The sequence below is a fragment of the Neolamprologus multifasciatus genome, chromosome 22, assembly GCF_963576455.1.
Source record: "Neolamprologus multifasciatus chromosome 22, fNeoMul1.2, whole genome shotgun sequence".
In the NCBI taxonomy this organism is placed as follows: domain Eukaryota; kingdom Metazoa; phylum Chordata; class Actinopteri; order Cichliformes; family Cichlidae; genus Neolamprologus; species Neolamprologus multifasciatus.
In genome coordinates, this window is record NC_140459.1 from 12,610,272 (window position 1) to 12,631,614 (window position 21,343).

The 21,343-nt window shown below is 40.2% G+C and overlaps 1 protein-coding gene across 1 annotated transcript in view; it reads right to left on the reverse strand.

Moving 5' to 3' along the window:
• Positions 1 to 21,343, reverse strand: part of LOC146493070 (dolichyl-diphosphooligosaccharide--protein glycosyltransferase subunit STT3B) — a 101,536-nt gene that overhangs the window by 27,938 nt on the left and 52,255 nt on the right. Inside the window, exons 4-5 of the mRNA XM_085148664.1 lie at positions 9,060 to 9,125; positions 1,474 to 1,573 (exon numbers count right to left, since the gene is read on the reverse strand). Of these exons, the coding sequence (XP_085004790.1) occupies positions 1,474 to 1,573; positions 9,060 to 9,125 (166 nt within the window). The remainder of the gene's footprint in view (positions 1 to 1,473; positions 1,574 to 9,059; positions 9,126 to 21,343) is intronic.

Genomic DNA, 21,343 nt, shown 5'->3' on the forward strand with positions numbered 1-21,343 from the left:
GGAGAACAGCGGAGAAACGGGTAAAATCATTAAAATAAAACGACACCGCTAAGAAAAAAAAAGCACAATTTGGGTTCGACTGAGGGAAATCAACTTCGGTAGGGGTATTTAAAGTCTATTGATTTTCACTGTTGTACCTCAGAGGGAGCAAATACAAAATACCTAATCCGATTTCATTTACTGAGAAAATGGGAGTTGGCTCGGCGCGGTGTGGTCGGGAGGCCCGAAGTGAGATGACAGTGCTGAGAACAGTGCAACTCCCACCATTGTAGCTTCAGGAAACCAATTCGCAGATGCACCACTTTAATTAAGATTTCATACTCTTCCTGAAGAGTGTGCCTCGTTTTTGAAGTAGCTCTGACCGCCCTCAGCGATCTTTTTTTCTCTCCACACATCTGCTATTGACTCATGACAGACAGAGACGAATTGCGAGGGAACAGGCTACGAGGCATTTTATTAAACTAGGATTTTCTTTCTCTCTTTTTTAACCTCCCTGCTTTTTTTTTATGTGTCCCTTCATTGCAGTTGAACAACACCTGACTCTGAAAAGAGGCGGTAAGGAATAGAGCAGGTGTCTTTTTCTGTCACCGGAATAAGTCTACAAATATATTTCCCCATCATTCATTTACTACGAAAAGACGCATGATGAATGAGGCAGCTATTCTATACTATTGAGGAACAGCGAAGACTGTAGAAATTTTTCCACCTCCTCTAACAGCCCTGCTTCACCAAGCAGAGTTTAATTGTTGTAGGAGCAAAGGTAGGTCAAAGCCCTCTTACGGCGAAGAGCCGATAATTTATTTTCAGTGCTCTCAAAGACTGTGCTTACCAGTTACAGTGAGTACAACATATAATCATGCAGAGATGATACTTGACATGGTATCATTTATCTTGACCACAATAGTAGCGTCTGCTATGAATTCATCCCGAGCTGAGGACGGATGTGAGGACGGTGGAGGGTTCTCCGAGGCAACGGATAACGCGCTGGAGCCACCACATGCATTCGTGAAACTCGGATGTTATCTGTGGAATAACAAGCCTGCCCACTTCACCGGTTCTCTACCTCTGGTATATGCAAAGAATAGAAAAATAAATAAAAAATAAAGAGGATCAGGTAGCAGGTGGATACATTTACTGCTAAGTGGTGCGTGGGTGTATAGATGTCTGCGCTGCTGATGATGCTTGCTGTTGTGAGAGACGGGCACAGGCGTGACTGGGCATTTGAGCTTGTTTCAGGGTCAAATGCTCGGGCAGCCATGTTGTGAGATGCATGTGTGCATGAGCGGTGGTTTTCCTGTATAGTTATACATTCATATTCTAATGAGAGAAGATCTAAAAACATGAGCGAGTCTCCAATACAGAGTTGGGCGAGTGTGGGCGAGTTTTAAATATCAAGCCGCACGGTGAAAGTTGTCGTCTTGCGCGAGTGCTCGCACGCTCTGTGCTCATGTTTGGCGTGTGTGACCATCTTACCGATATAGACTCTCCTACTGTAGCGTTGCATCAGGAGCAGCACAAACACATGCAGCGGGATCAGGTTGATAATAAACACGTAACCCCCCCACGCCGACACCTAGAACACAAATACACAGACATGTCAGTAAACGGACATTCATCATTACTCAGTTTTTTGTGATTGGGTGGTGGGTGGGTGGTGCCCATGTAAAACACGGAGGTACCAATGATTTTGTCATGTATTGCTTTCTGGTCTCAGATTGGCATTTTGATTGTCACTTTTTGGCGCTTAAAGCTGATCGTCAGCGAGCGGGTGTGTTTAACTTTGAAAGTGAGGACACTATTCTCATAACATGCCAATCAAAAGGTAACCACGCTCTAAATGATCTCTTTTTTTCACTCTTCTTTCTTTAACTGCACCGAAAAGTCTGTCTTTGCATAAAGTTTGTAAAGAAACTGTAATGTAGGTATGTTCAAGACTGGAATGCTCATTAAGTCATTAAAAAATTGAAGGAAAAAAAGAAAAAAGAAAGGAAAACACATTTTTACGAGTGCTTGGACTTCATATGACATGACATGTTATGACACTGGCACCAGAAGGTGACAGTCATGTGTCTACAAGCTGCTTGGCAACCATCACTAAACAGCAAAATCTGAAGAATACTAACAACTGCCGGGTGTCACACCAATACAGCCTGTGTGCTGCTGTGAGAGTCGGTGCTTGTGTAGAAACAGGAAAAACAAAGAACAATGCAACCAGCTGTCTAGTGTAAAATCCTATCTCTAATAGAAAGACAAAACTCTGTGCAGTCATAGAACTAGAAGCATTAAAATGGCTCATGTAGGCTACGTTTTCCTCTGCAACAGTGTTGGAACCCCCAAATGAATGTTAAACATCTGGCAACATTCAATCTGTTGTGTTAATTCAAACTGTTCAAACCACTTAACCTCACATTTCCTCACTAGCTTCAAACAGAAGTAGTCATAAACAACTGTTGCAAAAAGCATTTACTTTTATCATCAATTACAATCAGCTAATGGCTCACTCTATATAATGTCAACCAAACCCGTAAAAAATGCCACTGCAGCGTCTCTGAGCTCGAGGCAATGACTATTACTGCCTTGGATCCTCTGACCAACCAAAACCTGAACAGACTAATTCAACGGATGTAAAATCTTCTTTACTGCTGCTTCACTATTAAATGCAGGCACACTGCTGTAAAAAGAAAAACAGACATATATAGATTCAATAAAAGGCTGGCAGTAATACTTTACATGTTAGATGCACCAATAACTTTAAAAGCGCTACTAAAATTATACAGATTCTGAGGTCTGCTGGGTTTCACAATTGTGGATGTGGGGGCCATAAAACTACAGCCCCAAAAGTGGTGAAGAGAAGAAAAGAAAAAAGAAAAAAAAAACATCACTGACAAGCTTTCAGTTGCCTGTACTTGCAAAGGGCAAATGGAAATGGTGAGAGCATTAGACAGAACAGGATGGAGAAAAAGGGAAAGTACACAGTGAAAGCATGGCAGAGCGAGCGAGCGGCGGAGGAAAAGTGAAAGCATGTTCGTGCCAGAATGTGAAACCTCGAAAGAGGCAGAGAGAGCAGAGAGGGAGGAATCAGAATAACATATGCAAACTGTTTCACAACAGCTTTTGAGAGAGAGAGAGATCCCCATTGTACCTGTTAAATGTGCTGAAAAGATCATTCATTACACTTTCACAATCACAGGAAAAATAAGCATGCGTCATGTCTAATTGATAAACAATATCCCGCAATGAATAAACAGAACCAAAGGAAAATTTCTAAATAAGTTCCTCGCAAGTGTAATTATCTTTTGGCAGTCATTCGCATCTGTTCACTCAGATGTTGACAGTCAATTAGTAGCAGGCGGACCGTGACTTATGTGGATGCAAGAGATGACTTCAATTTAAGTATCGTTTTCACTGTTGACACAAGGATGGCTAATCGAGTCCCTGCTGCTGACTGGCTGGGAACTAATTGTAAACATCACAGTAGGAGCAGTGACAGAGGCTAGCTGCTGCACTCGACCAAATGCAACATGTCTGCTGTGTTTGCCAAACACAACATTATGTACGTGTGTGTCAGTTATGTCCGGCACGCCATTTTGCCACGATGATGCTACAAAGTCTATTTTGAGCAGCTGGGCAGATGTTTACATCCCTGCCTGTCAAGCCAATGACATTACCATCCAGGAAGCACTAGCAGCTAGCTCGAACCAATCGCAACATTGTCTCCAGCAAATTGTATAAGCATGACAGAGTCAGGAAAACAGATAATGCAGAGTGGGAGTTTGAATAATGTGGAGGAGTGTTTAATAATCAATATTCCCACACAATATAGAACCAAGACTAGCCGATCTCCCTGAAGTATTAAGCAGTTACAGCTATAATAAAATGTAGCTCTAAACAGCTCATTAGGACTGCTGCTCTCTCTTGAATGTGCCCCTTTTTAAAGAAAAGGGTAATAAAATAAGTCCATAAGATCATGTTAATTTAAAAAAATAAAATAAATCAAGTATATCACCTCCTTCCATCAGGTTAAACTTTATGTATAATAAAATATTGATCGCTCTGACTAGAACATTATTTAAATGCATTAAATACTCAAAGTTACAGCAGTTACTTTTTTAAAAACTTGCTTTTCCGCTTTGGGTATAAGAGAATCAGGCCACAAGCGTGGAAGCTGAAGTCTGGAGAAATTCCAATGGCCTAATTGTTATTAACACAAAAAAGCGAGGTCGCTATCATTTGTACTGATACTTTCAGCTGCTTCCCGTGTTTCCCTCGGGGTTGCCACAGTGGATGGATCCACATGCTTCATTTGTCAAAGATTTTACGCTGGATACCCTTCCTGATACATTTTTCCAGACTGGGAGTACACCAGCTTGTCAGGCCCCCTGAGGGTGGGGGTCTCCCGTCCCAGAATCGATCTGTGGATGAACAGATTTCTACAGCTGTAGAAAATTAAAGTTTTAAGAGTTTCTGTACCAAATGAGCTGTAACACAGGGCATACTGCAACATGGAGCCAGAAATAGATTTCCATGCTTGATATCCTGAGAAATTAGCACCAAGCTCAATATATTTTTAATCAAGACTTCTCTCTGAGACTACACTTGAGGACAATGATGCTTTGAGCTAAATGGTACAATAAGCACAATAACAGTGACTATGCTTCCATGTTTAAAGGTAAAATTCACTAAATAGCTTTAAATACATCACAAAACAGCAGAAAAAAAAAATTTTTAAACTGATAATGGCAGGTGACGACTTGCAATTAAGTCCACGCATTTGCACCGTGGATTTGTCTAATGTCCATGATAAAAGACAATCCTGTGTGAAAGAGCAGGAACAAGCTCCATTTGAAATTATAGCTCTAAACGACAGCCCAACCCGAGCCACAGGGTAACAGCAGAGGGCAGGAATCAGAAAATGTTTGGAGCCAAGTCTTTTAGCCGTTATCGCTCTCTGCATTTCATAGCTGGCTTATCTGATGACCACAGGGCCACTCTGAAGAGGCTATAGAGAACACAGCACGCAACACAGAGAAAGGCTTTACTCTGAATGGGTGTGTGCACGATGTGTGGACATCCATTTGTACACAAGTGTTTGCAGGCTACGTGCCCTCACTAGGAACCACTGATTATTTACACAAAAAAAAAAAAAAAAAAGAGGAGGAGGAGGAAATAAACGTTTGAATTTTTGTGTGTGTGAGACAAAATAAGTTGCTGGGATAGTGGCAGACCGACCAATAAGGCAATGACTGAACAAGTGCAATCTTTTAAACACACCTAAAGACACTTTTGTTCTATTGGACTGCACTGAATATCATTTTTTGGCCCTTTGGAGGTAATCAACAATATTTAAAAGTAGGGTTGGGCAATATTCTGCATGATCCCATCGTCCTGCTGTCTCTCAGTGACTTTGCTACTAACAATTACCAGCCCCAGTGGGTAGGTGGGGGCACTCGCTAAGATAGTATTGTTCCCCCTCCATAATGCATACTGTGGGGCCCACACACACAAGACACGCTAGCATACTCACTCCACAGCGCTCCAAGTTCGTATTGGTGAACGACAGAGAGAAACACACCAGGGAGTTCAGTTCTCACTTCCCGCATGAAGGGAAAGAACGTATGCAATGCCAGTGGGAGAGACTGATTCACATATGATGAGTCAACCTACTGTAATTCATGTCTACAAGATAACTAATCTAATTATATTGATAATTTGGTATACATCAGCTTTTTCTCCCAGTTTTCCTTTGTTGAGAATGGCTTCTTGTGTTTTTGATGCTTGAATGATTTTAGTCGGTGTTTTGGCTTAAACACAAACCAAAGAAATACACATGTGCTCATCTGAAAATGATCAGGTATGAATGAAAAAGCAGCTAATGTCCAAAGGAAAACGTCAAAACCTTCAGAAAACCTAGAGAACTTTCACTCAAGACTAACCTAAAAATGCCAAGCAAGTCTGGCTGCAAGCAAAATATAAAGAGGAGGGACAGCGATACACCTTTGCACAGAAATGTAATCTTTCAATTTTCTGTCATTTGGAGATGATGGATCAGTGTAACAGCTCATCACTTTCAAATAGAAGAATAAAATAATGCAAGAGGACTATAAAGTCGCTAAATGTACTGACAATGCAGTGAACTGACATAATCCAAAACGCAGGTACAGCCCTAGCATTCAGGACAAGAAATAAATACCTGATTAAGTGAAGGAGCTGCAGACATGCCCTGAAATTACAGGCTTCTTTAGTATAGGAGGGTTTAAAAGTAAGAATAAGCCAGTGCTTCTGGATTTAACAAGCAGACAGTGCAGCTGACGCATGCATCTGTTTTTGCTCTCTACAGCTTTTCCCTCCTTTACTCCAGCCTCACCACTGGAGGGTTGAAAGGAGGATTTTGCACAGCTGCCAGAAAGGTTCCTGTGGCTCCTGTCCATCAGTCTTTCCAACTGCTCAGATCCTCTTCTTAATCTCATCCTTCTCTGCCCCCTCTCTTCTGATTATACCAACATTTAGGCAGGGGATTTCACCCTCTGTCTCCATATATGCCTTGAAAATGACACATTCAATTAAGCCCCAGGGGAAAACATAGTTTTGGCTATTTCCCGATTAAACTGACAGCATCACATGATATAGTGGGTTAAAGATAAATAAATAAAGGCGGGTTAGCCAGTGTTTGTAGTTCTTTGTGTGCAATATCAAAATGAGAAAGTGGGTGCTGTTAGGAGCTTGGTGTTGTTGGAGATGTACAAACCTAGTGTCATCTGCAGAGGGAGGTTAGCTGCAGACACAGTACAGAGAAACATTGCGGAGAGAGAGAGCGAGAGCAGGTGTGAAGGAGAGGAAGTAGTAATAAGGAGAAAGAAGCATGGAGACACAGTGTTCCCTTCCATCTAGAACATTGCAATGTTTTGCAATGTTTTCTCCTGGTGCTGTCTTATCATTCTGTATTTGTCACCATCTTTTTGCCCCCTGCTTATCTCTCCATCCCTTTGTCTCCATTCTCTCTTCTATTCACCCTTCCACTACTCGTCTCTGTAGTCCTATCTGTCCACACACCCACTGGACAGAGTCTGATCGATGAAGCTGGATTTTGGTAATCTGTTTCATTTGACATCTCTCCCACTGATGGCCACAGAGATTTAGTCTGCAATGAGCCAGAAGCCCGAGATTTCACAGGCACTCGTGACCGTGACACACACACCAAGAAAAACAATGCAAACAATCTGTCCCTGACGCACTGTGCTTGGGCCATCTTTTAATCTAATCCCTGTCATCAACTTCCTGGATGAGCTTGTGCCCGGATTCATAAATAAGGCAGAAAACACCGGATAAACCATCCCTCCAAGTTTCCATGCAACACCATGTGACTGCTAGATTGAGTGGACAGCCACTCCAATGCTACCATCTCTGCTCCTCTCTTTTTTTTAAATTATGGCCCAGTTCTGAATTAGAACAAACAAACACACACACACACACACACACACACACACACACACACACACACACACAGTGGAGTATGCCAAGAAAGACAGGCTAGTTCTATGAACACTTTCTGTGTTTTGAACAGTTCAATTCGGCACGTATTTAAATATAGTATTCAAGGATCTTAGAAATCGCAGACAAGAGCCGCAGGTAGCACTTTACAGACGTCAGCTGAAGTGTAAGAAAATTATTCCACAGCAGGGAGAAAGTCTAGCCGCCAGGATGAAGCACATCCTACAGCATGACAACATAATGTCTCCTCAGAATCCACCGGTACCAGCGCATTCTAGCGCAACTATTGTGAAATGTTCTATTAGGAAGTTGCCTCATATATAATAAAGACTCATGAAATACTAGGTACACCTTTCAGGTACGCAGTTGGACTCCCTTTTGCCTTCACAGCTGCCTTAAATCTTTGTAGCACAGGTTCAACAAGTTGCTGGAAACATTCCTCAAGCTCTGGTCTGCATTGACATGAAAGCATTACACAGTTTCTGCAGATTTGTCTGCAAATCACATCAGTGATGCAAATCTACAATTGCACCACATCATCCCAAAGGTCTTCTACTGGATAGAGATCTAGTGACTGTGGAGGCAATTTGAGCATGTTCAAGAAATCTGTTGGAGATGATTCGAGCTTTGTGATGTTATCCTGTTGAAAGCAGCTATCAGATGATGTACACTGTGGTCATGAACGAATGAACGTGGCTAGCAATATTCAGGTATTTAAACAATTGTATACTTTGGTTGTAATGAATGGCTATGTGAGTTACTGTTGCTATCCTATCAGCTTGAAGCAGTCAGGTCATTCCCCTCTGACCTCTGGCATCAACAAGGCATTTTTGCCCGGAGTAAATGTCTTGCCGCTCACTGGATATTTGCTCTTTTTCAGGCAATTCTCTGTAAACCCTACAAATGGTTGTGTGGGGGAGAATCCCAGCAGATCAGCAGTTTCTTAAATACTCAGACTACTTGTTTCAAAGTCACTTAAATTTTCAACTCCAAGTTCAAACTGCATCAGTTTGAACTTCAGCAGCTATCCTGTCCATGTCTACATGCCTAAATACACACGCCATGTGATTGAGTAATTAGATATTTAACAGGCAGTGGAACACGTGTACCTAACAAATTTGCTGCTGCATACATGTTAGTTTACATTTTTGAAGGACTGAAGCACAAAAATTGGAATGATGGGTGATTTTATGATTGTGATTTTATGGCAGTCATGCAAAAAAAATCCAATAGTAATAAATAGCAAGATAAGAAATAGAAAGAAATTGTTTGTCAAGAGTCGCTATTAAGAAGCCTGGAACCAGAACTGATAATCTTAATTACACTAGGCTCCAATTACTTTTATTATCGACTACACTGTATGGTCGTTAGAAGACAGGTAGTACGCCTGTTACAATGACTTTGAGACAATGCATTATGCATTTTATTCACTATAAAATGAAAAACAGACTAAAGAGGGTTAGCGTCAATCAGTTAAGTGACCGGTTTTGCAGGTTTAAATTAGACAGTACCCTACTTGTTGCTGTTAAAGTTACCCATTGTGTTTGAGTTTGTATGCAAAAAATTCTTACCATGTAGAAATAGGACAGACAACAGCCAATGGTCCAGAATACGGAGCCTGTCTTCACCGATTTGACCTAAGAGGACAAACAGAGAGCAGAAAACAATTCAAGCCTCAAAGCAGTTATTTGACCATGTATAATTCAACATTAAAAAAAAAAGATATGTATACCTTCTTTGATAATAACATTTGGCACTATTCAGAATACACCAGAAAAATATGATATGTGGGCATGGAGTGCAGACAGCCCTATGCCCTGCTGGTTTACTTTATTTGCTTTATTCACTGCTGAAACACCATCAAATCAGAAGTTTGTGTAAAAAAAAAAAAAAAAAAAGAGCTTAGTACACTTAGTATGGCTGAAAGTGCTAAAAATACATAACTTTTAATCCTTGAAAGAAGTTTAATAATCACAACACAATGATCATAGCCGATATGGAACAGCCAGCTGCCGTCAGAGAGATAAGGCTGGTTCAGAGTAGACCAGAGGCAACATCTTGTAAACAAGCTCTTCTTCCGAGCCACGGGGTGACACAGAAAGTAAGAGTACACATTAACATTTTTTAAAAAAAAGTACACACACACACACACACAGACAGCATCTTCACAACAGAAATGCATTCAACAGTGACCTTTAAAATGATCAATCTCAGAGAGACTACCAGGGAGAACGGCAGTGTGCGATGTTGTCAAGAAGCTTTATCGTAGCCAGCAGCGTGTAAGATAAGCTGAAAATGGGGGAAATCAATAACTGCCAGACCAAGGTGGTCTCACCTCCTCAAGCTAGCCAGTCCATTGGTCAGCCAATCAACCCAAATGCAAAAAATTAACAGTCCTCGAGCAGTTCATTACTTGGCAGATGGGGCAGGCTGCTGTATCTGATTATGAATCTCATCCATTAGAAGATAGATCTTAGCTTTGTTTGTGGGAAAAGTGACAATATTTTAAAGCCTCGTGGTGCAGTTTGGCTTGGCATGACAGAACAAATTAAGATGAGATCTTCTGCACTATGAGAGATGAGACAGATTTAATATTACATGCCCTGATCATTGATTTAATCCCACCACAAGCCCATTTATCTTTTTTTTTTTTTTTTAAACCCACAACCCAGTAATAACCACGGCCCAATTACACTGTTTTTTGGCAAGCTCATTGGGTCTATAATTTAAGACAAGTCAAGAGAGAGACTTTGTATAAAAAACACTTTAAGCAGCAAAGAGCGACACTTTTTAAATCCGTGTGACACACAAGCCAGTAAAAAAGTACAGGATTAAAATGATCACTTGTTTTTATACTCATACTCCACTTCAAAGATTAATCATCTATCAAAACAATTCTGGAAGAACTAAAGATGAACTTTATGGAAGTAAGTGGGTTGTTGTGTTGTCACAGTAAAGCTGCTCTTTTCTTTGTGTAGTGAGCTAGCATAAGCATTTAACAGTGTCACAGATGTGTAGTTATTCAAGTCCTTTCTAAGATAACATGACAAATTATGCTCAAATCATCCAGGTAAAGAAATCCCCAAAACTGGATTCTGTTCATCAGGAGTTATTTTGAAAGTTCAGTTAGCTCCAGTCCTTTCATCTTCTGCATTCTCTAGCATCTTGGACTCCAGTTGGCATTGATACCCTTTCTTCTGCCCTGGAGCTCCACAAAGAGCTGGAGGGCAGCTTCAACCAGAACCTGAAGCAAATGCTAACATGCCAGACTTGCTGAGGCTGCAGAGCACAAGAAGGATACTGCCACACAGCTGCAGGTTGATTTCTTTTGCCATAATGAAGCAGCCGTTACTGATAATTCTCAATATTTTACATATCAAAGTATTCTGCAAATCAAATATTTGCTGATAAGGGACTTCTAAATACAGCTGTTGAACTGTATTCTGTTATATTAGGTTTTTAGTTACTAATCTATGCAAATGTTTAAAAAAAACTAGCACACACTGCCAAAGGCAGAACCACCACCACAACACTAATCTTGTAAATGGCTCCATGCTGAGTCTACGTTTCTTTGTTTCTGAATGAAAACGAGCATTGTAGCAGAAAAGAATGGCAGTAGTTACTGTATAAGCTGCTGTACTCCCCTCAGAAAACATTCTCCTTCGGGTCAGGGCCAAGGCTAGCATGTAGCCTTTTGCTGTAAATGTATGTATAAAATTGTGTTCAACTGGTGCCTCCCCCCATCCCCCTCCCTCTATTGCACTCCCTTTGTGAAGACAAACGTTACACCGTGTGATGCGAGTCCAGCTAATTAAATGGATACCAAAGAATGAAATTCCTGTTATAGCCATCTGTGGAGAGGACATGGGAGTCAGAACAAGAGAGGGCGACTGTGCAACCGTGTGCTGCTGTTCAAATTGGCATCTTAGCCATGCTGGGACTGTAGTGTGTGTGAAGGATTCAATTATAGATTATGTGAGGGTGTGTATGTTTTAGGTTTGGGAAGGGTGGGGGTAAACAGAGATTAAACAAGTGGTGTTGAATGGGTTAGCAGCAGATGAAATGAAGGAGTCTGTTAATGAAGATTGGGTAGGACTGGAGGGAACCGCTCCGAGTTTCCACCACAGAGTGGAGAGGACAGGAGTAAACAGAAATTGAAGAAAGGAATCAGCGAATAAAATAGAGGAAGAGGAAGTAAGGTGAGCAGAACAAGGAAGAGGTGAGAAAAAGCAGAACAAAGCAAGAGCTCAACAATGGCAGGGACAAAGAAAGACAAAGGCAATTAAAGGGAGACAAGATGGAAGCAAGACAGAGGAGGAGGAAAGGAAAATGTAAGAGACAAATGTGGGTAAATGAGACTGATAATGGGAAGCAGTGGTGCATGGCCAGAATGATTGTTTTTCGAGGCCCTTGCCAAATAGATTGGAGGACTGAATTGTACTAGGTGAGTGCAGAGGGATTTTTCCCCCCCCCCGATAGCACTGCTCTGTTGATAACACGTCACCTTAAGAGGTGAGGGGTGCCACGAGGAATACCTGCCTTGCTTGAAGATGTATCATCCATACACACAAGATGACAAAAGACCATTATAATGATGCAGAAACAAGCAGATGTCCCCATCGCAACCTAATACAAAAGCTGAGGTACAACAAATGGTTATGGAAGAGTTTTTGGACCAGTCTCGGAAAGTTAGAAGGTGACATCATGATTTGGCAAAGGCTCTTTAAACAGTGACTCATTGTTTTCATTCTGACTGTTAAAAACTTTTTCTTAGAATTTAATTCAGGAAAGACCGATCTGAGGAGCATTACTTAAGAGGGTAGAGCAGTATGCAATAATGCAATATGTCTGTGGAGGTTCTCAGTCATCCAGAAGTCTCCTTGAAAAGACAGTCGGATTTCTTTACGTTTGTATAGAAGTTTTGCCTCTCATCCAAGATGTTTTTTTCCTCTTCTAATTCCTCTTCCAGTGATGTAAATTTTATCATGAGACATTTAGCACGAGGGTCTGTGCGGACATGTGCGTTCCCGCGTGTTTGTTATTTATTTATTTATTTTTTTTCACCTAAGTGGTGTACTTCAAATAAGTATAACAGGAATGACTTCTTGGCCAGTGGCTCTCCAGCTGTCCATTTCCACAACATACTATAATTCATATAGAGTGAACTTTCTCTCCCTGGTGTTGTAGGGTCCTGGTTTCCCCATGTTGGTATTCTAGAGGGTGGTGGGAGTCAAAGAACAGGTACTGATCTGTGTGTGGACTTCCGATAAACTTCAGACTTCGATCCATCTCAGTAAGCACAGCCCAGTCCATGAAAGGTAACCTATTTTCTCTTTGTATCCTTCCTGGTGAACAGTGGTGGTGTCATAAGTCACCACCTGTCAGCCACCAACAGTGCAGTCTTGAGATCCCTCACCACCGGTCAGGTGATTTGACCCACAGCTTTGGTGATTAATCAATATCATTTGTTCCCATTAGACCAGCTCTAAGGGGACAGCCCCCTCCCACTAGTGGTTAAATACCTGGGGGATGACTCATTTGTTCTACACCTGCAGAGTATTCTTGGATGAGAAGAGAAGCTTCTTTATAAACCAAAAAGTCCATCTGCCTTCTTTTTAAGCACTTAAAAATGCCATAATGCAGTTCATCCAGATTCAGTGCAGAGCCACAGCTCACCTCAAGCTCACCTCTTACAAATATTCACACGACTGCAGCTCTCTGCTGAGTTTGCAGTCTTTTCTGCTAAACTCATCTCAGCTAAACTTTTCTTTTTTCTTCTTTTTTCTTTGCCATTTCATTTCAGTATTTATTAGCAAGTCAAATGATTTCTCAAAGATGTCATTTTTTACAGCCCCATATGAGCTGATAAAATCATTGTCATTTGTTCTTTGTTTTTAGTCATTTAATCTAGCTCTGGACGGTAAGGCCAAAAGTTTGTGTCAAAAAAAGATTCTGGTGGTTTTACAGTATATCAGAATTGTTACTACTACTACTATTCTTGGATAAGAAGGTCTTTACATAGGGAGCTCTAGAAGCCCTTTTCCTGAGAATATATTTTAAAAAATTGTCAACATTAAACAAAAAAAAGTACACAAAATCACAACCATACAAATGATCACACATCTGACATAAGGAGGCTATTCGTTAACAGGCTGCCCGTTATGCTTTTCACTTGTTGCCACTGTTTTTAAAGTCAGCATATGGCTCGTTAGTGTTAATGCTTTTATACTGGAGCTGTGTGACGCGACTAAGAAACACATTTGGATGTGTTTTTTCCAAACTTTGTGGCACAAATTATTCTGTCATTGGGGGGGAAACACCTGTTACCGTTGAGTAGCATATTATCTTGTGTGTGAGGAGCTGCCAAAGCCGCTGGCTGCAGTCAAAATCCAGCACAAAAGCAGAGGAAGCAGGAATGAAGCAAAAAACACCGTCTTGGTTGTTTTTACTGATAAACTTCCAAACAGCAGACACAGCTCCTCTTTTGGTCACCAGTTATTTTTATGTTATCTTCAAGTTTAATTTCCATCTGTCTTTGCTGAATGTACTGACTAGCTAGCATTACTCAGCTTGCCAGTTGGAGGAATCATTTTTTCAACTGTCCAACTTTTAACACTACAAATTTATTTATTTATTTATGTCACTAATTACTTTGTGCCATGATGTTTGTTGAATGTAAAACGTGCCTTTAACTTCTGGGTTGGAAAAATTAAGCCAATGAGCGAGTGCCTTATACCTGCATCCTATATGAAGTCCGCTGAAAGGCAATAGTTGTGGATGCAAAAAAAGATGCAAAGATTAATTTTGTGACATATTGATTCAGATTACCGGTAAGATAAAGTTATTGATCTCAAAAAAGGGCAATTCATTTGTAGCTTATCCACCCAGTATGTTACTTAATTACTCCCTAACAACTGTAATGTTATACTATGCATAACATAATTTGATTACTTTTGCTTTTCCTCGTAAAAAGACCTGTAGTGCACTCATAATTACCATTTATCTATAAAAAACCTTTAGGCTATAGTCCCTAAAGCATTCGCTATTCTAATGAGGACACATGAGGATCTTTCTCTTAGTATTTATGTATGAACACAAAGCCAACAGCACAAAGCAAAGATGCAAACCAGAGACCTTAAAGCGATCGCCAGAGTGATCCTACTTAAAAATATCAACCAGTAGAAACTGAGGCTTCAGGCTGACTGCTCTTCACTGATTTAGTTATCTATGGAAGGCCTGCTGAGCTGGGGTCTGCATTCAAAGAGCCAAAGTTGTGTTAGCAGTCTAATGCAGTTCCTGGATGCAATTTGCACTTTACCATAGTGCTGCTGTCCTTTTGAGCAATAAAATATAAATAAAATGTCCATATCCCTGCTGTAGACACAAGACTGCGCCTCCATTTTCCTCTTCCGCCAGACTGAACTGAAATCTACTGATTGTTGCGCCAGTACAAATGGAATGCATACACTGACTAACAATTTCAAGGAATTGAACTCTTGGGAATCGAGAACAGATTCCCATCTCTAATGAGGTCGACAAATAAATAGCAATAAACAACAAAATTCAGAAAAATAAGCAGATATGTGAACAAAAAAGAACAATCAAAACAAGGTAATCTAAATAACCCTAGTCTTAGGCAATGAAGTATCTATTTGTTACAATACACTGGGGTAAAATGTAGCAGCGACCTGAGCACAACCTTCCTGAACATAAATAACAAAACATGGTCAGGATGTTTTTGCCATTTTTTAAACACCTTTCTGTTCCACCGTCATGACTTTGGAGCATGCATTAACAATGCTACTGAGAGAGTTTCCTAACAAATAACAAGATGATCAAAGAAAGTCTTAAAAGTATTAAATATGGGCATGGCAGGGAAGAGGGATTTGTTCTCTCAAAGATATTTACATTGATGGACATTTTCCATCTTTTCAGCAATTGAGGGTGAAATTTAATCTTCCTAATTCACATTTTTTCAGATTTTTACAGTTAAGTCATTTCATCAAAGCATCTATTCCACAATACAATTTGATTCCTCGAAACTCAGTGCTTGACAGCTTCATGTCAGTTAAGCCCTACACTAGAGGTGCTGTGTCTCGCTTTTACAGGGCCTTACTAGATATATACAGTCCTTCATCTGATACTTTTAGGGAGCAGTGGCAGGAAGAACTGGGGGTGGATGTTACTGATGATCTTTGGCAAGAGTGCATTAAGAATATATATTGTAGTTCTATAAATGCTAGACATTGTCTGATCCAATTTAAGGTTGTGTATAGGTTGCATTTTTCTCCCACTAAAGTGGAAAAAATATATAAGAATGTTTCAGCCCTCTGTGTTAAGTGTTCAAGTGGTCGAGGAACTTTATTTCACCTTTTCTTTCAATGCCAAAAACTACAGCTTTTTTGGAATCATTTGTTTGATTTTCTGACCAAAGCCATTGGCAGGGAGGTCCCATGTACCCCCTTTGCAGCATTATTCGGGGTGTCTGAACCGGGATGGGCAAGGGACAAGACAGAGACGCAGGTTGTCTCAATGACTACTCTTGTGGCCAGAAAGCTGATACTTCTCTGCTGGAAGTCTGATAAACCTCCTACCTTCGAAATGTGGTTGAGAGAATTTGGAAATCAGGTTTACCTTGTCTAACCGAGAGAGTGTGTTTTATAAGATTTGGCAACCAGTCATTAGCCTGATGGATAAACTTAAGTGAAATATACTGTCTTAACATTTATGTATGCTGTATTACCACCTTGTTGACTTGCCGTCCACCTTCTATTGTGTTCTTTTGAAGGTGATTGTTGTATGCTGCTCAATTATAAAATCAATAAAAATATATTGGAGAAAAAAAAAACAAAACGCACAGTACTGCGCAGGTCAAGGAATTAACCTCTTACCCCCAAGATGGCACTATGACGCAGCTATTCAACATTTATCTGGTGCCAGTTTATTCCTGTGGAATTCAAGGAATTTCACATTTTTCATGCAATGAGATTGTCTCACCGTTGGCTCCACTTTCTCATGGGGGCACACTGTTTGTGGGTGTTGGGTTTTTTATTTATTTATGTTTTCAAACAGACTAAGACAGGGAGACAGATAACACTTTACAATCACCAGTCAACTTGACAAGCAGGTCTTCAGACAGGTTAGAACCTCTACACTTCTTGCTGTTTAGCGATGTGTTCAACACAACGTGCCACCTAACTGTGTTTTATTGTCTAACTCATGTAACCGATCTAACTACACTATGAGGTAAGGTTGGAAGGTTAGTTAGTGCGCCACTCTCCCCTACTTTAGCACATGGTTGATGGACTAATTTATATAGTGTTATATTACTCTTACTTAGATACAGGAGCTGGGGATCAAGCTACCACCAAATTACTGGGGAGGGGGACTTGGTTAATTTCAGAAAACTAAAGTTGACGTCTACGTGGTCCAAAAGGCCATTAGAAATATTCAAGTCTTCGAATATTATTATATTGTAATAGTATTTATCATAACAGCCACCATCTAGGAATTTTCAAATGGCTAAAAGCTTTAACAAAAAATTAATCACAAAAGAGTTTATGACTCAGATCACCTGTGAATGACTTCCCCGCAATGGTAAACTCTGCAGCACAATATAGCTTTGTTATACTGTGTTCCCCAACAGGTCCCTGAGGTCATGTGATCGGGGCTTGCTGGTTGTCCATCATATGAGGCTGAAAATGAAAGGTAACTGTGGCCCCCAGACTCTGGAACTCTCTCCCTTTGAGCTTGAGATCTGTGGACTCAGTGGTCTCTTTAAAAAAAAAAAAAGAAAAAAAAAAGCTAAAAACTCATGTTTTTAAACTTGCTTTTAGTTCATTTTGTTCTATGTTTTAGCTTCTGTGAAGCACTTTGTGCTTTTCATCTTGAAAGGTGCTATACAAATAAAATTTCACCTTACTTTTTACTTTACTTTCAAAATGGAGGATTACTGGTTTCACATGTGGTTTCATAACCCCTGCTCGTCACATATCTTCCTTCTCGTTTTTAAAAAGCGAAACGCCAATCTCAACAGTTCAAAACACAACTTTAAAAAAAGATGACATCCTGGTAACCGTGTCCATCTTTTAAACCATCTATGCTTGCAGCTTGGAAAAGCCCCAAGGGACCTTTTTTGTTTTTCCCATTCACTGGCATTAGATTTTTAAAGCACCATCACATTATGCATGACGGCAGTATAATATGAGGATATACCACCCGGTTCAAATTTAATCTCTTCTGACTTTTGAGAAAATGTTATGAGTGTGGTGTTATATGCTGGTCCCAAAAAACCATAGCCTGCATTCAGACCTTACATTACAGAAAAGAAAGAAATGCCAGTAACCTGCTGCATCTCTAAAATACACACGAAAGCCTGTACACATGTGTGCATACACATCCCAAATATGTTTGGTTTACCAACACTCACTGCATGTTTGAGGATGTAAACGCTCCCAGTGTTTGCAACAATCATCAGTTCGGTTTCACTCTGCTGAGCCGGTACACACAGAGACAGCTAGGGCTGTTGTATTGGGATTTAAATTGTAGGCACAACAGCAGAGCTCAGGCAGCCACCTGGACACTAAACTGTAGGAGCATTGCCAGATCAGTGACAGCGAGCGAGTTCAAAAAAGGGCCACAGAGCTGTCCGCAAGCACGCTCCGGTATAGTGACCCATACTACCTTGAAACCGCATGGACATATTCATCCATACATGATTTGACAAAGTGACATAAACTTGGATGGCTAAATCCACGGATGGATAAAAGGTCCCTTCAAAGCCTGCGGCAACTTCCCTGCCAGGCTTCTTACACTGTGACACACGGCACTGAGTCACGGTGTGACGAAATACCTGCATCGCTACTTCTACCTGGATAAAAGCCTCCACGGCTCAAGATGTTTTTCCACTTGAATATAACACAAACCTTGAAGGTAAAAATTAAAAACTGCATAAATAGACAATGTCCTATCATTACTGCTGAAGATTAGCCGTGGCATGCTCAGTGAAAGCACTTTTCTCATCACTAATTGAACTGGCCTTGTATGAGGAAGGTTACAAGCACCAGTTTCATTAGCCCTTCTAACGCTAGGTTTGGGTACTATTCAGCAAATAAATCACACGATGAAAGGAAAAAAGCTCCATGTTTGTAAGAACATAAAAAGATAATACAATTTTTAAAAAAAATGCTTCAAATTTAAGTCTGCTTTCATTGGATGCCTGTTGCCTTTTGCAGTTGAGGTCTGAAAAATTCTGAATAAATCAAACAGTAAACACGAAGAGACAATCAAAAAAAAAAAAGCAAAAGTTTAATAGTTATCTCTTGCAGTTAAGACCAGATGCTTCTAAAACTCAACATGCAAACAATGACATGAAAAGAAAAGGGAAAAAAAAAACAAAAACAAACAAACAAAAAAAACAAAACACACCAAAAACTTGGGCCTATATTACACTCCACTGCAAACACAGACAGCTGAATACCCACCAGCTCAGCAGGCATTCCCATTATACTTCTTTGAGGTCCACCATCTGGGGTGCACGAGTTGCAGACGACAAAAATGTCATCATTCAAACTCTAGTAGACGCACGGTATTCAAGGTGGACACAGAATTCAAAGTGGCTTCCAGGTGTCATTTTAACATTTGCTCAAACTGTTCTGAAATTAGTGCTGGCTGGCATGACCAAACATCTTGCAGTATATAAAAAGGAAATCTACATTTAAACTCCATTAAGGTAATATACATTTGGCACAAGGCTACAGAGTTAGGCCCCTAACAAGCTTTCTGCTCTGCTTTTAGATCACCTGTAATGGCACCTTTTGTCACCACTAATTTTAAAGAAAGGCACCATCTGCCTCATTGGTGTGAATATAACAACCTCAATTCTGACTTATTCGCCCAAACTTTGTGGCACAAATGGTTCTGCCATCAGGAGAATACAGGCGTTCTACAGCACTGAGTGGAGAACAATGCAATGCATATTTAAAGCATATGGAAATTGCTTGCTTGGAAATTATGAATGGCAGATCCAGCAACTTTACCTGAAATGTTCTTATTTCTGTTTAGGACCTGCAAACGCTGATTATGTGGAAGGTATGCAGTCTGTCCACATGAATTTATTCAAGCTCATGTAAAGAGATTGTAAATCAAGCTGGGTGCTACTCATAAGCTTAATAACCCTGTCAAAGTAAAATGTGAATTCATTAATTTCACTGATTCTAAAAAAAAATTACAACATTGTTAACTGGCTTAAAAATGTCTCCATTATAACTTAATAAACACATTTACAGAATAATAAAACTCCTTCATGCACACAGAGCCGATGTGAAAACAACCCACAACCTTAGTTGGCATGTTTGCCAGTTACATATCTGCAATGCTCAGGAACACATGCGTCTGTGCTTATTGTGTGTGGTTGGGTTTAACAGTAGCCTCTCAACTTGCTACTGTGCTGTGCAGTAATTGACTCAGGCCAGCGTGAGCTGAGACAGAACATTTGTCCTGAATGCTTTATGTGCAGTGATGTACAGCATTCAAATTCGCATCTGCATAATTGTGTGACTTCTGCAGGCTGTATGCAGCTTTGAGCCATGGAGACATTTTTTTTTAAAATCAGTTGCATGCGGTTGAATTACAGCACCGAAATAATGAAAAATAGGGTTTTCTAAATAAATTGGTTATATAAATATGTTACATTTGTCTGCCACATTTCTGTGAATCTCATATACTGGACGTGAACCAGCCAGGAATTACATTTTCCTACAATCACGCAGCTACATTCAGTCAATAATAGACATGTGGCTTATATGCATAAGTCCCCTGGCCCCAATAGGATTGTAGCATTCTATCATGTAGTAATCTTTCTAGATAATACCAAAGCTTCTAAGCAGAAAAAAAGAAACCCCTGTGTCATTTGCCAAAGTAAACTGTGCTGCATAATCAAAGGAAATGCACAGAGAATCCCCAACGATGAATTAAACCTGGGATGCTATTGTAATTACTTTACTGTTATCATTTATGTTGTCTAATTTATGTTTAAAAAACTCAAGGATAAAGGCTAATGATGGTGTCAAACACTGTGCGTTATAGCTGCTTAGGTTTACAGCCAGCCATGGTAAACGCTTTCAAATGACAGACTCATGAAGGAGCAAGTTTTCGTGGTAGTCGATGGAGGCCTGTAATAAAACTAAGTACTAAGTCCAATGATTATTATGAAACAAGCCATATTTGTTAACTCTTTTGCGGCTGAACAACTATGACTTGTTCGACATGACAGTTCAAGACTGCACTGTGATGAACTTTAACATTTAACATGACAACTCAAGCCTGCAGAGTCTGAGGTGTAGCTCCTGGGTGTTTTTTATATGTGTTTTTTTTTTTTTTTTTTTTTTTGCGCTGTTTTTGAGCATTGCAAGAAATCTGACAAAAACTGCCAAAACATCTGCTTTTATAGAGGTGCTCACACCAGACTGATGAGCACTCACTGACTGTATTTGATAAGCAGAACCTGTTATTTACCGCTTAGTTCCTATGGAAGCAGTAGGGTAAGTGCAATTTCCCCTTTCCCCATGCATATTTGAGAGAAAGATTTGCAAGCGGAGGCAGAAACAGAGGCCTGTAAGAGTTCCTATCTGCTAAAACTGTCTTCCAATCAATTTCGTGTCTTCAGTGATCACTTTTATATTGATAAAATCTACAATATTACATTTTTCCTCCCTTTCATTTGACACCTGCTCAGCACAGGTTAACTGCAGAGGTGGGTAATTGCTTCTCTGTAGCCTGCAGCCTTTATATTCTATCCCTGCAGTCCACAGGAACACGAGATGATTTCATTAATAGAAAATAATGTTACAGACTC